This window comes from Falco rusticolus, chromosome 5 (assembly GCF_015220075.1).
Source record: "Falco rusticolus isolate bFalRus1 chromosome 5, bFalRus1.pri, whole genome shotgun sequence".
Lineage (NCBI taxonomy): Eukaryota > Metazoa > Chordata > Aves > Falconiformes > Falconidae > Falco > Falco rusticolus.
The window spans coordinates 61,514,839-61,530,525 of NC_051191.1; the positions used below are offsets into that span (position 1 = coordinate 61,514,839).

A 15,687-nucleotide genomic window follows, 5' to 3' on the forward strand; every position below is an offset into this window, starting at 1 on the left:
CAGATTAGAAGTGTTATTGAATTACTGACATTGCATGATATAATGGTAATGCATTATATGGTGATATAATGGTAATGCATGAACGCAAACTCTGGGTAGCCTATATGTTCCAAAGATTTGAGCTGAAAAATGTCTGTTTTGCACAAGGAAAACATCTATTGATGTGTTTTCTCAAACAGGCACTTTATAGAACTGCTGTATAGTTGTTTTTAAATAAGGATGCTTTCCTTTCTCTGCATCCAAAGGAAATGTGTTTTGTTTCTTTGTTTGTTTTAACTGGTGCTTCCTACCCCAGCCATTTTAGAAGACATAATATGATTAATATTTTTCAAATTTTAGTTAAAGACTCTGTTTTTAAAAGCATATAATTCACAATTATATAGCATTTGGTATTCTTCATTTTGTGATATCAATTATATCACTTGCTTCCTACCATGATTGTCAGGTAAACAAACTTCTGGTGACTGAAGGGGTGTGTGTGTTTTTGTTTTTTTTTTTTTTTAATCTAGTATGTGCAAATACCTATATTGAATTTCATATGCAGCATCCTGCTATTTTTAAAAGCATGTTTGCAAAGTAAAGAATGTATTCTAATCTAGCCTGCGTAATTTCGTAAGTAGTTTTCCTGTATGCTTGAACTCAGTCTGAAGTCCTTAGAGGTGGTTGATATATTTATGTTTATGTTCTTGTGTTCCTGTTTCAAACCTCACATACAACACCCCTGAAGTGTGTGTGTGTATTTAAACAGGTGAATGTACTTGAAATAAGTTCATCTGACAGCCCAGCTGTTTTGCTGGAAGTAAAAGATAATGTTTTGCAGGAATTTAATTCGGCTTTATCAGGAGACATTTTGTGGGGGTATATGTGAGAAATATGTAACATAACTTGATAATGAATTGTGGGGATGGAAATATTCTTGATTTGCCTTCAGTTCTTTATCCAAGTGCTCAGCTAGAACTGAACTTGGTGTTACATGTCTGTAACACCTCTCACGCTCCAGAGATTTCAATGCACTGTTTAAAAAATAAACAAAACAAACCCCAAACCACTGCACATTTTCCATCTTACTGCCAGCAAATAATATTGTTACTTGGTTCTGCGTTACTGAATTTGATAATGTTTTGTTGGTTATAGCTCTGTGATGTTTGTTCTTTTAAGGCTGGCTAGGAGTCAGTTTGTTTACCTAATTTTCCTGTGTTAAGCAGGAACAGTTTAATTGGGTTGGATGATGTTACCCACATAATATACATTTTGTTTCAAGCTGATTTTTCTCCTTGCCCTCTTTCTCTTAACTTAAAAATCAAACTTCTGTACAAAGCTATGTTACAACAGCCAGCTGAAGTAAAATCTTGTTTATATTGCGTGAATTATTGAAATAAACGACATTGCATGAAAAAAAATTATGGGAGGGTTATGTTCCTTTAAAACAAGCCAACTATATAATATATGAATTTTAAGTGAGAATTTTTAAGTGTATTACTTATTTTTCAGTTCTAGAATGCTGCTCTTTAAAGTCTAAAAATGCCTTGCATTTTTGTAATGATTTCACCTTGGCGCTCTTTGCATTACTTATTTTAACCTTGTTATGTTACTGACTTCAAAAAGATTTTTGAGCACGTTTAAAGAACAGTGTCCCTTTATATTCATTTTGGGATTGTAGTTCATTTGAACACCAAGAAGAGATTTTCATTCTGTTTTATGAAAAACATGAAGGAGAATAGTCTGTCAGTAAAAGAAGAGTTTAATGAACTGTGGAACTTATTTTGTGATAAAAATATTTAACAATTATTACAGAAATAAATGCTTGGACTTTATCTTCAGGTCCCCGTGAGCCTTAATATTTTGGGTGATTGGGAAGAAAGAAGAACATGCCTGCTTAGATGTACCTGTAAGATTACAGGTAAATGTGAGCAGGCATGTGTAGGGGGGCAAGGGAGGGAGTTAGGGAAATTACTTCAGTCTGTCTAGGCATACTTACACATCAGACTTCCTTGGTTGTGCTTGATGGCTGTGTGAACAGCCCTGGATTTGCCTGCATACCTTGTGATGGGGATGCTCTTGGAGGCAGCGTAATGCTTTCCATGACCGACACGTTCCCTCCTGCCCCCATGCCTGGTAAACACCAGAAAGCGCATCGCAGAGGAATGTTACTGCAGCCAGTGTGGTTTGTATAGTGTTCTCACAATTTGATATGATATTAAATGTTTTGAGGGAAGGAAACGACAGCAAATTAAACTCGTTTGTTTCACTTACAGCATGGTGAAAATTGCAGCTGTTAACTGCTTTGCATCTGTTGAAAGGCGATGTTAATGTGCTTGGTAAAATACAGTATGTGAACAAGCAAGTAGCTTCTGCTCCTGTCAGACCTACAAAACTGGATGTGGACATGACATGGCAAGGGTATGCTGATCATCATCCACTTTTCATAAAAATGGCTCGAGTGAAAACTGGTTACTGTTTGAACGCTCTCATATTACCTGTATTTCTGGCTAAAGCTCCTACCGTTACTATGTCCCTTTGTACAGTGAGGTGAGATGTAAGCAAAACACAGTCAAGTTTGGGGAAAGATAGAAAAGCTGGAGGAAGCAAGCAAAGCAGATGGGATGGTTGTGTTTCCTGCTGCTGAAATTCTTACAAGAAAGTATACTCGCAAAAAATCCCCTCAGTTTAAAAATACAGTTTTAACACATGTTCTGTTTCATACTTGCCAGTTGTAGTTGTAACTGAGCCAAAAGGAAAGTGTAGAGCTGGAGTACTAGCAGGTTTAGGATATTTGCCAAGTTAGCAGTCCTGTGTGTTAGAGGCTATAAGGTCTGTGAAGAATAAAAGCAGCTGAAGAGCAGGCTAGTGAAAATCTTCTCGTTTTCAGGGAGGTGTCTGCTTCTGGGTAGGTTAGTTGAGACTCCATTTTCCTTTTGGCACCCATGGTTGGTATTGCTCAGATACAGCCAACACTTTTGAGGCTGGTAACTCCATGGCCTCTATAGAGTGCATCTTAAACAAAGTGGTGGTCTTTTGGGTTTTAGTTTGTAGCAAGATTTTATTCCCAGAAAAGTGTAGGTGCTGTTTTTTCACAGTAAGTGTAAATAGAAATGTGTTTGGTAATTGACTAATGCCAAATGCAGGCTTTAATTCTGATCGTGAGGACCGCTCATCACCAGCTGCTGGTCATCTGAATCCTGTAAAATAGAAGTAAAAAACAGACTTGAAATTGTGTTCAGAAATTAAAATCACTTTCTGGTAAATTTGTCTATACACATGGCAGAGTTTACACCTGATATTTTTGCACCAAACAAGTCCTTACTGGATGCAAAATTTTATTTTGATTTTAGGCTCCATATGTACATGAGAGTCTTGCTAAATTAGACCATTGAAGCCATTTGGATACTCTGGCTTTATTCAGTCTTTCCTTCCCTTGATTCCCAGCCCCCTTCCTGTTGCGTTTCAGATTCTTTGGAGTGCTAGTGTGGCACTTGGCTGCCTTTGCAGCAAGGAGAAGACAAAATTGGAAAGCTGCTTAAGTTTGTATAGACACATCACTGGCATCCAGTAGCATTTGAAGTCCAGTTTAATTCAGCTGGCTTTGAAGGTAGATTTGAGATACAGCTGTAGACCACAGCCTCAATTTTTCTACAAGTGAGGCTACCCAGTTGCTAGCAGTGGTGAGACAGGAAAGCTAGAACTTGAATTTTCCTGAATTTTTCTTTTTTTTTTTTTTTTCTTCCAGCTAGACTTTTTCTTTTCATAAAGTCATTCCCTCTTACCATTATTTCAGTTGTGTCTCAATCTCAAATCAAAATGCACACTTACTGAGAAAAGATCATGAGTAGGTTCTGGTGGAGTCAGTGCAGAACTTTCATATGAGAGGTTGGTGATATTTGAAGACTCTGGCTTGTCCAGTGATGTTACGTCAGTGTCATCTTTTGACTACATAAAATCACACAAACCTGCTTAAAATCCATCCTCCTCCTACGGTGCATTAGGTGGGGCACTTAACTTCACTGCCAACGGCTGCAGTGTTGTGACTGGACTGGCTTTATCCTCTAAATCAGTGTCTTTGGGGATAAACTGTTCTGCGTGGTTGTATTATCTCAGGTTGCTTAACACTGGTATCTTTTTTCGCCCTCTCCCTTATTATTTTTAAGCCTCAGCAAAGATGGGGAGAGAAGGTGTTGCCATGGTGTTGTGCCTGGGGTGAAAGGTACTTGGTTGTCCTGAGGATGTTCATTGCAACTACATAAAAATACAAGTGTTCCCCCTGGCTCATGACTCCTGTGTTTTGTTTCTAGAAGACGATTCCCATTACATGCAGGGGCTCAAATAGGAAGGGATTTCTGGTTACTTCTAGGTAGACTTTCTTTTGGATTGATTCTTGTGTACTTTGTAACTTTTTTTTTTTGTCACCCCTCTGAGTAGCTTGGCTGTTGCTGGCTGGTTTCGCATCATCGTGATGCTGCATGAGGCTAGCTGAGTTTTAGTGAAGAGAAAGCAAGCATGAGAGTGCATCAGTATAAAAATCTGCACTTTTCAATTCTGCGGTCATTTCAATTTGCTTCTCTTTGGAATCTGGCCTTTTCCCTATCAAACTTTTCAACCTCCGGAGTAGCAAAATCATTAGCAATGTAATGGAGGAGGAGGAAGAGAACAGGTGTCCTTTCAGTGGCTAATTACCTGCTTCCCTAAAGGTGAACTTTCTGGGGGAGCAAAGTCTTCTGTACTGATGCTATGTAGTTAAACAGGCTTTTGGCCAGTCCTTGGTTTTGGAAGCATCTGTGAGAGCAGGAGCCCATCGGGCGCCCTGGAGGGAGAGGTCTGGGGGAGCAGCAGGCAAATGTAAGCTTGTGCCCAAGAGAAGCGTGTGAGCCATCTCCACTTTTTCTGTGTCTCAGCGTGAACAGTTTGAGTGGGAAGTGATTGGGAGTGTTTCTAGCTTACTAAAATGCAAGGAGAAGCAGGAGGCTGTGAGTTTGGGAGGTGTGGTGGGTCTGGGGAAGCGCTGCCGCCATGCTTTGCATTCCTGTTTGCCACCTACCTTGAAGTGCTGGAAGCCTGTGTTTCTCTTCTTGAACCTGAGGTAAGAATATCCAATAAAAGCCACAATTCCAGTAACTAGGCAGATGCCAAAGAATATTCCTGTCCCGGCACCGGTGTGGAGAGGAGCCTGGAAGCAAGAGAGACGGTGAGCGACCTACATGTGGTGACTGGTCACCTTGCAGCGCTGGAGCACACGCAGCGCCCCTTTGAGATACGCCCTAGTCCTCAACGGTTTCTGTGCTCCGGTTTCCTTGTACGTGTACCCTAGAGACGGCCAAGTGCGGCCTTTTGGTAGTGACTACATTGTGGGTACTGGACACTGCTTCTAGTACAGTGTTTGTCTTATGTTTTTGAAATTACGGAACATGCCTGCATGATCTTTTCTGGTCAGGTTTTTCGAAGCAGCAATAGAGGCTACGATGAGGCTGAAACCTCACTGGCCTGAGGAGGAGAAATGGGCACCAAATGCCTTTAAGCAGCTTCGGAAACCTGTGGTATGAACCCCAGAGGGCTCTGCAGGGGTTCCAGCTCATTCCCCTCTGCTTTGTGCACCCGGGGGGTGTTGGTTATTGCCAGCCATCAGCAGCCATACCATCCTCTGAGCTCAGCTTACCAGGGTTCAAACCGAACTGCATCTGCGCTGAGGCCCATCTCATCGCTGGGGAGAGGGGCTGCCAGCCCGTGCGGAGGGTGTGCGGGGCTGGGCTCTGCCGGCCACCCAGCGCCTGCCCGCCCGCTGCAGGTCCTTTTGCCTCAGCACATGCAATGCCTTGAACCCGAAATCATTCTTCGGCCAAGCGGGTAAGTGCCAATCCAAGTAACTGTATACAATATTTTCTAAATAATAAATACGTAGGCAAAGGACCGAAAGAAATTCTCATGTGATCTGGATTTAATCTAAAGGGGAGAAACGCCTCCAGACTCTGGCTTTGCTTTGCCTTGCCTTCTGCAGGTCGGTGGCCTGACAGATGGATGTCATATAAAGGTGACTGTCAGCTTGAGGGTGACAAATTTCTGGCATCCCAGGGCATGCAGCCACTCGGGCTGCAGCATCCCAAAGCCCGTGGTTCTTGTTGGCAGTCTGGGAGGTGAGGAGAAGTCTGGAAATGGGTAGAAGGTGCTGCTATTCTTGCTTTTTCATGTGATGGCTTAACTCTGTGGCCTCCTGCCTAGAAAACTAATTATTGGCAAAAATAATCACATTGTTGTCTTAATAGATAAGCTCTCTTCACTTATTTTTTTAGAAAACAAAGTAATTTACAGGGTGCAGCTGGACAGCTAATTATTAGAAAATATTTAGTTGTCCTCTAGCATGTGAAAGCTATTTTAGAGATTATAATATCACGCTGCTGTAGACTGACAGATACTGCCTATTATTTTGAATCATTTTCAGGCAGTAATTATGCTTTTACCCAAGTGTGTCATTTCCTACTTCTGAGAATTGTAGGCTGCAAGGGATTTTTGTGAACAGAGACTGTGCAGGCGTATTACCAAGCTTCTAGGAACGAGAAGGCTGGTTTGTAAAGGAGAAAGGATTGCTCAGAACAAAATGAAGGTGAGAAATGGGGTATCAGTAGGATTAATCTTGTGGACTGAGGAGGTTAGCGACTTCCAAAATTGGAGCTGGGGTGGATGGGCTGTGAACATGAGGCCCCTCCCGTGCACAGAGGGAAGGATCAGAATGAGTTACCCTGACGGAAGGGAGGTTTTTCAGATTAAGGAAGTAGTAGGTGGTCTTGCAAGGTCAGCTGGAGCCTGTGTTGGGCTGTCACAGAGTACCCTGCGTGGAACAGAGCTGGGGAGTGCTAACACCACACAGCTGAACACTTAACTTTGTTAAAGAAAATATTTTGTGCTGGCAAAAAAGGTGCTTGGTGCACATCTCTCCCAGGGGAGCAGGGATCGCTTCTGTGAAATATCGCGGTTGCACTGCAGGTGGACAAAATGTTTTTCCTCCCTCTCATACAATGCAGTAAGCTTTGCTGGTAGGAATTAAACAGAATTATGTTCCTGCCTCCCTGCTGCTGGGCCCTGTACCATTCTGATTGCAGCTTGAAGCAGTGCAGCTGCTAACTCGGCTTGCCCCCAAGGAAAGGATGGCATCCTTTCTTCTGCCACGCACTGTTTGCTTTGGTCTTTCTAATGGGAGAGATAATTGGATAACTGGGATCATTGCAGGAATTCACGCAGGCAAAAAATATCTATTTTCAAAACACCTTGTCCTTTTGGATAGGAATGAACAGAAAGCCAAGAGTAAAAAATTTTCCTTAGAAGCTTGAAAGATTTTATTGGAAGAACTGAAACAGAGCTTTATAAAACCTCCATTACAAAAATGAGCTCTGTTTATAAAATGGAGTTTTATTTTATTTATATAAATATATATATATAAAAAATGTGGGAAGAACTTGTTCAGACAGAAGCATTTTGAACAAGCTTCACTGGTGTCTTGTTCTCAACTTGTAATTTTCCTTCAACATAACTTTTTAAACTGAAATTGCATATGCGTGAGAGAAACTAGAGGAATATATGAATGCCAGCAATGAGTTTGGGATGATACAAGTCATGGCCCCCTCCCACCACCCAAAACCAAACAAACAAGTCCCTGTGTACTTACAGGTGCTGGTGGAGCCTTTAAAGGCTCTGAAATGACATGGATTATCCCATTGGAAGCGATTATATCCCACTGAACAATAGGAGTCCCATCCACATATCTGATCTCGCTCTACCAGGAAAAAAAGCAACAAGCACTGAGCCTTGACCCTCCTCCCTTTGGGACTGAAATAAACCTTGAGACTATTTCTGCACCTCAGTTACTGATGCAGAGAGAATTCACATGGGGGCTTACACTGCTGCCTCCCTGGACATCAGCCTGAGATGGCCCCAGACTGCTCATGGCTCTCCTGTGCATGAAGAAGCCATCATTGTTACCTGCATATTGCCTTCAGGCATTTATTTATACTTTTTTTTAAATATATATTTTAAAATAAAGGCATTTGTGATGTTTGTGCCATTGCCAGGCTCTGCCCAGGAGTGCTGTTACTCCCAAGTGCCAGGCTGCCTGCAGTCTGTCTCCATCGCTGCTGCTTTCTGTGCTGAGGATGCCACTTGCACTGTTTGCTGGCTTGAGAGCTGGGTCAGCACTGATGAGGAGCTGCTGCCCATGGTTTATTTGGTGGCATAGCATCTGTGAGCTGGGATATGGTCCCATTTGGCAGCTTATCATGAACGGAGAGGGACAGAATCCATCATTGCCACCACAACACTTCTCTAAATTCTGCTGGTAATGGGAGTCCTTGACTGCTTTGGGCTGGTCCTGAGTCTTGTTTTGGGAGCATGGGTTCCGTGATAGCTATGCTACTGTAAACTCTGCTTTAGGTTGCATCCTAGTAGAATGGTTTCTCCTCTGTGAGCAGAACCAGGAGCTGCTGCCTGCTCTTGCCCCTGGTATGAGGTGGTTTGTTGCTGCTGGAGCACTCAGTGAATTTCTGCGCCCAGGGAGGAAAGGGCTCAGCTGTGGTGCACCACAAAGTGGTGTGGATGTGACCCCATGTCCTCCCTTCTCCCTCACCCCTGTGTTCTCTGACCTGATGTGCTGGGATATGGCTGTCGCCTCTCCTTCCCACCCTGACACCCTGCCAAGCTTTGCTGCAGCCAGGGGAACAGAGGGCTTGCTAGTTGTGAAACAAGCAGGATTTTTTAAAAAAAAAATGTGTTCTAACTCAAAGATTATATCAAAGTGATCCAAAAGAGCTCCTGGCATGCTGGTGAGTGAGACAGGCAAGCCTTGTGCTGATGCACCCAATCTCTCATGAGGGTATACTTTAATAATGTGATTACTGGATTTGCAGTATAGGGTGGTTTTAAAAATATACAAGTAGTTTTCATGTTAAGAGTTTCACCTGAAGGGGGAAGGAGGAAAGGAGCAAAGGCAGCAAATGAGTCATTTGTGTGCTTCTTCCCGCAGCATCTATTTTCTTGTTGGTGTCTGTGAAAATCCCTGCCCCCTCCACACACACAGGTGGCATGTTGGGCACTCAACTTTCCTTGGGTCCTGCAAGCCCACAGATGCAGGTTTCTTATTCTTGCATTCAACTACACCACATCACCTGCAGCAGAGTCCCAACCTCAGTCTCAAGGTGTTGCTGTCACAGAGGTCATGTGAAAGGCTTAGGCAGTGAGTATTTCCTTAACGAAAAATGAGAGGTTGGGTGTGTTTTCAAAGGGTACATTCCCCTAAAATGTCAAAGGATGCTTGCAATTTGCAAAAAGGATACCAATTTTTGCATTTTAAAACAACTGAAATAGTAATAAAAATTGCAAACCACTGTTCTGTCAGCTTTTGCTCTGAGAAAGGCTGTGCTAGCACCTCCTACCTCTCCCAGAAAGTTAACAAGAAATTTTACAAATTCCAGCACCTTTCTTTAATGATAATCTGCTGCTCTCACCTTTTCTCCTATTTCACTGCCATCTCCCATAATCCTGCCAGGCTGGGAGAAGGTTGAATGATGGCTGTATCCCCATCCCACCCTTCCTGCAGGCCACCTGAACAGCTTCCTTCGAGTTCTGCAGGTCAGATCTTGGCCATTTGCAAATGTGTAAATGTGAATTTTGCCAGCTGCTATCCTGCAGCCTCTGGGCAGGAAGGACCCTTCTGAAGTCAGCATTCAGCCTCTCATTGCTGCCCGCTATAACCTTACCGAATTGCTCTCCAGATCAGTGTGTCACCCAGTTACAGGGTATAGCATAAGGCAGGGAAAAGCAGAGATGAGAGGTTTGTTAAAAAGGTACCTGTTCAGAGGTGGGGGCCTGATGTTCCTGGCCCTTGGTGTTTGTAATGAGGAGTTTTTCCCCTAGACGAGTTAGAAGAGTGGTTCCATTGGTCAAGTCCTCATAAAACATTATGCTGGCATTAGATAAATGATACTCGATGTCTCGCCCAGAAAGTGTCTGCAAATGAGAGCAAAATGCATGGAATGTTAGCTGATCTTATTAATCCTCTGGCTTTATCAGTAGTATAAGTGCCTGTAAACTTCTTCCCCCTTTGCTATTAATGCTGCAGCAAGTGCAATATGGGGTAGAGGCTACCCCATAGAGGTGGATGCAGACAGTGGGATCTTCTGTCCCTGCTGGCCTCTGATGGCTGCCCACAGCAGGCAGTACTTTCTTTCTGGTGGGACAAAGGACTTTACATTTTTGTATGATGACCTGAAGTGATGAGCCTCAGAGATTCTCCAAACAGCTTGATGATGCAAGCCAGGGCATAAACCCATGCAAATTGTTGGAGTCAATATTTGATTGAAGGAAAGAAAAAAGGGATGAGCATAGAAGCGAAGCTAGGAACAGATGCCTTTAATGTATTTGTGGGAAATACCAAAGCTGTGCACAGCTTTCTTCAAATAACTGTGCTTGATGTTAATAAGCCAGAACAGACTTCATCTCAGGCAGACTCCTTTGTAACTGCATAACTAAAATCCCCAATGGAAAACTCTGTAGTGCTTTGTACACTCGATAACCTTGCACTCGCAGCTGTGGAAGTGAGATGGAAGCGATGAACTCGCCTCTTTCAGAAGAACAGTTTAAACTATGCGGGGTTACACAGAAGTCATGTAATACTAAGATTATTCTTTTTTAAACCTAAATTTCACAAGGATACAGAAACCCATAATGTCTGTTTAAAAGGTGTTATTAAAATGACGAAAGGAAAAAGAAAAAAAGGCCGGACCTCATTTTCCCTTAACCCGCTATCATTTGGAGCAAAGAGAGTGGCATGCACTGACAGGTCCATGAGGTACCGCAGGAAATCTCTCCCCTTCCTAGAGCTGTTGGAGTAAGCCATGATGTCCTAGGCAGAAACAAAATCCAGCTTTTAATAAAGAACAGTTGTGTGCTCCTGTATGGGGAGCTGAAAAGTTGACACTATATGAATAATGACAAAGAAGCTTTCTGTTATTAGCCATGAAGCAGCTCTGGAGTGACATTACAGAAGAAGTTCATATTCAAAACCCAGTTTTAGCTGCTGATTTGATGAGCATATCTTAAATTGACTTTCAGGAGGTGGGCCCTTGTTGTCTGTGAGGCTGCTTATACATATAATGCCTTTCTGAGTCGTGGCAAGAAAAGGACCGTTTTAATGTTTTGCCTTTCCCCAGCAGCAATTCTATAAAGTTACAAAGCACCGCATTCTTGTGATGCTTAAAAAGCTGGGAGCAGTTGTGCACAGAATCTCCTTTAAGCTAAACCTGCAGCAGCATTTTATTTCCAAATGAATTTTAGAAATCTGCAACCTCTTTGGAGCCAATAATTAAAAGCACCACCAACAAAAAAACCCACCTATGTTCTGATTTTGACGGTGCACATTTAGATCACTCCACCTTGCTTTGCTAGTGTGTTGTTGTTACCTGTGCTTGCTGTGCTAATAAAGCAAACACTGAGATACACCCCAGCGGCAGAACTTGCTTCGCTCTGCTCACTCGCCCCAGCATCGTGCCAGCCGTGGGCCGTACCGACAAGAAGTTTGTCAGCGTTGGGAAGGACATCAGCACTTGCAGCAAGTTCCCGCTGCAGGAGAAGCCGTCCCCCACGTAGCCTGGCTTGCAGGTGCAGTTCACCTCTGGAAGGTACAAACACAGACAGTTTCATGGACAGATGCCCTCTTTGAGAAGGCTTTAGGCTGCTGAAAAACAACTTGCAGGCAACAGGTTATTATTTTTTTAAAGTTAAGAGGGACAGAGTCTCTTGCAGGTTTTACCTAGGAGCCTGTGGCTGACCAAAGGAACCAATATCAGGGATGCTGCTCCCCTTTGCGTAGAGGGATGCAGCAAAGGACCCTCTTACCTTTCTCCCTGTAGCAGAAGACATCCCAGGTTTCACTCAGGTTGACTCTTCTCCCATAGTCCACAATGCCGACATACCCGGAGCCGCAGTTTGGGGAGGAGAAGGCAGTCGGGTAGCCCACTCTCTCACCATCTAGCCAGCCGGCAGCGCACAGGTGGTACCTCGCCTGCAGTCAGCACAGCCGTAAGGGGAAAAACACAGGGTGAAGAGCTGCGTGGTGGGGCTGATGTGCTGCAGATGAAATGAACAACCCCCCTGGGTGCTCAGGCAGCACCCAACCTGCCAGCACGCTTGCTGAGGGGGCTCTGTCCGTCTGTCAGTCCTGCAGCCTGCCCTGGGTGGAGCTCTGCGCCAAGGGGATGGGGAGGCAGGGGCTGCTCTGAAAGTCAGCGGCTCCTCGTATGGACCAAAGGAGCCTTTCCTGGGAAAAGCTTCCCTGGCCCCAAACCAGGCAGGATCGGAGGTGAGCGTGAAAGCCAAAAGGGATGTACAATATCATTGTGTGCCAGCTCACCTTTTGTCAGTGTGGGAAGGGTTGACAAAGCAGCTCAACACAGAAAATAAGTCCCCAGGCGTGCTGGAGGCAGCCCCACTGCTTGACTTTGCTGTCTGGAGGAAAAGGACCTGGGGGTGCCAGCCAACAGCCGGCTGAACGTGAGCCAGCAGTGTGCCCAGGTGGTCAAAAAGGCCAACAGCATCCTGGCTGGTATCAGAACTAGTGTGGCCAGAAGGACTAGGGAAGTGATTGTCCCCCTGTACTTGGCTCTGGTGAGGCTGCACCTTGAATACCGTGTCCAGTTTTGGGCCCCTCACTACAGGACAAACACTGAGGTGCTGGAGCATGTCCAGAGAAGAGCAAGGGAGCTGGTGAAGGATCTAGAACACAAGCGTTATGAGGAGCAGCTGTGGGAACTGGGGTTGTTTAGCCTGGAGAAAAGGATGTTCAGGGGAGACCTTACTGCTTTCTACAACTGCCTGAAGGGAGGTTGTAGACAAGGTGGGGGTAGGTGTCTTCTCCCAGGTAACAAGCAATAAGACAAGAGGAAGTGGCTTCAGGTTGCACCAGGGCAGGTTTAGGATATTAGGAAAAATTTTTTCACCGAAACGGTTATCAAGCATTGGAACAGGCTGCCCAGGCACATGGTGGAGTCACCATCCCTGGAAGCATTCAAAAAACTTGTAGAAGTGGTGCTTAGAAGCATGGTTTAGTGGTGGACTTAGCAGTCTTGGGTTAACGGTTGGACTTGATCTTTAAGATCTTTTCTAACCTAAATGATTCTACAATTCTATGATTCGGGTGAAATATTTAGACTACAAAGCACAGGGGACATGCAGCTCTGGCTGCAATCTGTATCTCCTTGGGCAGCAGAAGGAGCCTTATGTGCTGGCTGTAGCCCATCCCTCACATTTTGCTAAAGGTGTCTCTAAATGGTGGGCATCTTTCTTCCTTTCACCGATGGAAGGAGCCAGAGAGGCACAGTCAGTCTGACCAACTCTTCTAAAACAAGTTTTACAAACCCAAGGAGCGATGCTCATCCCACTGGCACCAGCCATACATTGTCTGTAACACCCTCAAGGAAAAGAATATGGAAATGGGTATTCTAACTTAACAACATTTAGGGAAAAGATTCCTGGAACCTTACACTAAAATATATATATATCTATAATTCAGAAGTTTACATTTCTTTAAGAAGTGCTAATAAGTAAAACCCCCATTGAAACACTCTAAGTCTGACTCTACCATCTCATGCCACTATTACTGGAAACAAGAACTCGGCCACTGTTTTCAGTGCTGTATGAGCAGGCATGAAACAAATACAGTCTGAAAACTGTTCCCAGCGAAATATACCCTGTGTCATGGGGGAGGAAAGGAAGGAAAAGGAACCTTATTAGCACAGAGCAGCCCCCTTGCTCCTCCCTCCCCATTTACGCTGCGGCTAGGCCAGCTCTGGGGATCTCCTCCCACCGTGAAGCTGCCTCACCTTCTGCGCATACAGCAGCTGGTTATACGTAGCGATGGTGGCTGACTCGTTGGCACAGGCCTCCTTTGCCTTCTCATAACTCATTTTGTACTGTCCTTGTGGGGACCGTAAGTGGAAAACCCCAACCGTGGTATCTGCAAAGAGAGAGAAGAACCAGCTCTTCTTGAAGAGGTTTCCATGTCTGGATGCAGAGTCAACTGTGTCGTACAAAAACTCATGAATTTTATGAAAGATAGTTAGGACAGATTGATCCCTTAGGGGTAACATTCCCACCTGGAATGCCCTCATCTGTTGCTTCACAAGTCTGGTGTTGCAAAGCATGTAAGCACACGGTCTAACTTTAATCTTCTTGTTTCCTTGTTTCGAGGGGACATAGGTAGAAGACTGAGTGAGCTTACAGACAGGGATCCTGGCCACTGGCTTCAGCGCAGTGGCACAGGGATGAGGATGTCCCTGTCCCATGGCGTGCATGGGTGTGCCATCCTCACCTTGGAAGTGGAGATCGGCGCAGTCAGCGTCGGGGTGGCACTGCCCGTTGTCTTGCAAGCAGCGGTCGAGAGGGAGCTGCATCACCGAGCAGTTCAGCCCATCACCAATGTAGTTATTTTTACATTCGCACTTGCGTTTGTCCTGGTCAGAAAGAGAATAAAAAAGGCCAGGCCGAGTACTTAGCTGACATAAAAGTGGTATTTTGAGCAACATTCTGAACTATTGGAAAAATTTTGGTTGATATAGCCAGGAACGCACAAACAGGAAAGTTGCTACTGACAACTGTGATTCAACAGACCACAAACTGGCACTGACATTTATTCCTCTAAGCAAAACATTTACACATGCACTTGGGTGCTTTGCTGAATTAATACCAAAGCATAATTCCATCCACAAAGCTAATAACATGCACTGGAGAATTATATGACACTTAATTAACAAAAATGGATGGCAAACTTATCAAAATTATATTTAAATGACTGAGCATGGAAGCATGAAAAGAATTTAACAGCCCACTGATAGTAATAAAATGAGAACTGTAAACCCAGCTGGAGCTGGTGACATCCAGGGATTGTGATGGTTGGTAGCTGGAACAAATTAGCAGCAAGGCTTTTCTGGATAGCCCCTGGAAGACACATCAGGCAAGCCACCAAAGTGGAACAGACAGGTGATCCTGAAAGCACTAGGACAAATGCTAGATCGTGTGGGCCAAGGATTTTGTATTACGTGGCTGCAGAGCTTTTTAAGCCGAGTCTGGCCAACCAACAAGTGACACTATTCTCCCAGCTGTCCCTAGGTTTAGTGACCAAAATATGTTTAGTTTTGGTCCAACAAACTCCTCTTGCAAATATGGATATCCACTCAGGGAGAGCTAAGAAAGGGACAGAAAAACTACAGGTGTAAGATATCCCACCTGCTGTAGTACCCCTTTCCCTAGAGAACAGATGTCAAACTGTCACCCCTCAGGATACCAAACTGATGTGGAATGAAGGCTAGAGCTATATAAAGATTGTTTTGTAAAACTGAGACTTTGAGAGGTATGGAATGTGATCCAGCCAGAGAAAAGACTTTTGCTGGCACCAGGAAGAAATACCTTGGACTTCCCTGCTGGTGACTGAAATCATTCAACTTACGGGTCCTACGACAGTGCAAATGGCATGCTCGTGGCAGCCTCCGTTGAACCCATCAGCACAAGGATTTATTGGAAGGCATGTAAAGCCATCTCCTTTGTATCCTTTCTGGCAGCTACAGAAGACTTTCACCTCAAGTTGCGTGCATTCGGCTGCCTTGTGGCACCCCCCGTTGTTTTGTTTGCAAAGGTCTGCAGCTGTACGGGGAAAAGAAAACA

At 44.3% G+C, this 15,687-nt stretch overlaps 1 protein-coding gene across 2 annotated transcripts in view; it reads right to left on the minus strand.

The window, feature by feature from the left end:
• Positions 1–1,723: 1,723 nt before the first annotated feature.
• STAB2 (stabilin 2) overlaps positions 1,724–15,687 on the minus strand; it is an 89,413-nt gene continuing 75,449 nt past the window's right edge. The window contains exons 58-68 of one of the 2 annotated variants that reach the window (XM_037390594.1): positions 15,473–15,666; positions 14,339–14,480; positions 13,851–13,984; positions 11,869–12,034; positions 11,538–11,644; positions 10,757–10,876; positions 9,823–9,981; positions 7,649–7,756; positions 5,033–5,161; positions 3,811–3,927; positions 1,724–3,179 (exon numbers count right to left, since the gene is read on the minus strand). In XM_037390594.1, coding sequence (XP_037246491.1) covers positions 3,129–3,179; positions 3,811–3,927; positions 5,033–5,161; positions 7,649–7,756; positions 9,823–9,981; positions 10,757–10,876; positions 11,538–11,644; positions 11,869–12,034; positions 13,851–13,984; positions 14,339–14,480; positions 15,473–15,666 — 1,427 coding nt within the window. In that variant the 3' untranslated portion in view covers positions 1,724–3,128. The remainder of the gene's footprint in view (positions 3,180–3,810; positions 3,928–5,032; positions 5,162–7,648; positions 7,757–9,822; positions 9,982–10,756; positions 10,877–11,537; positions 11,645–11,868; positions 12,035–13,850; positions 13,985–14,338; positions 14,481–15,472; positions 15,667–15,687) is intronic. The other variant, XM_037390595.1, reaches the window with a different exon arrangement.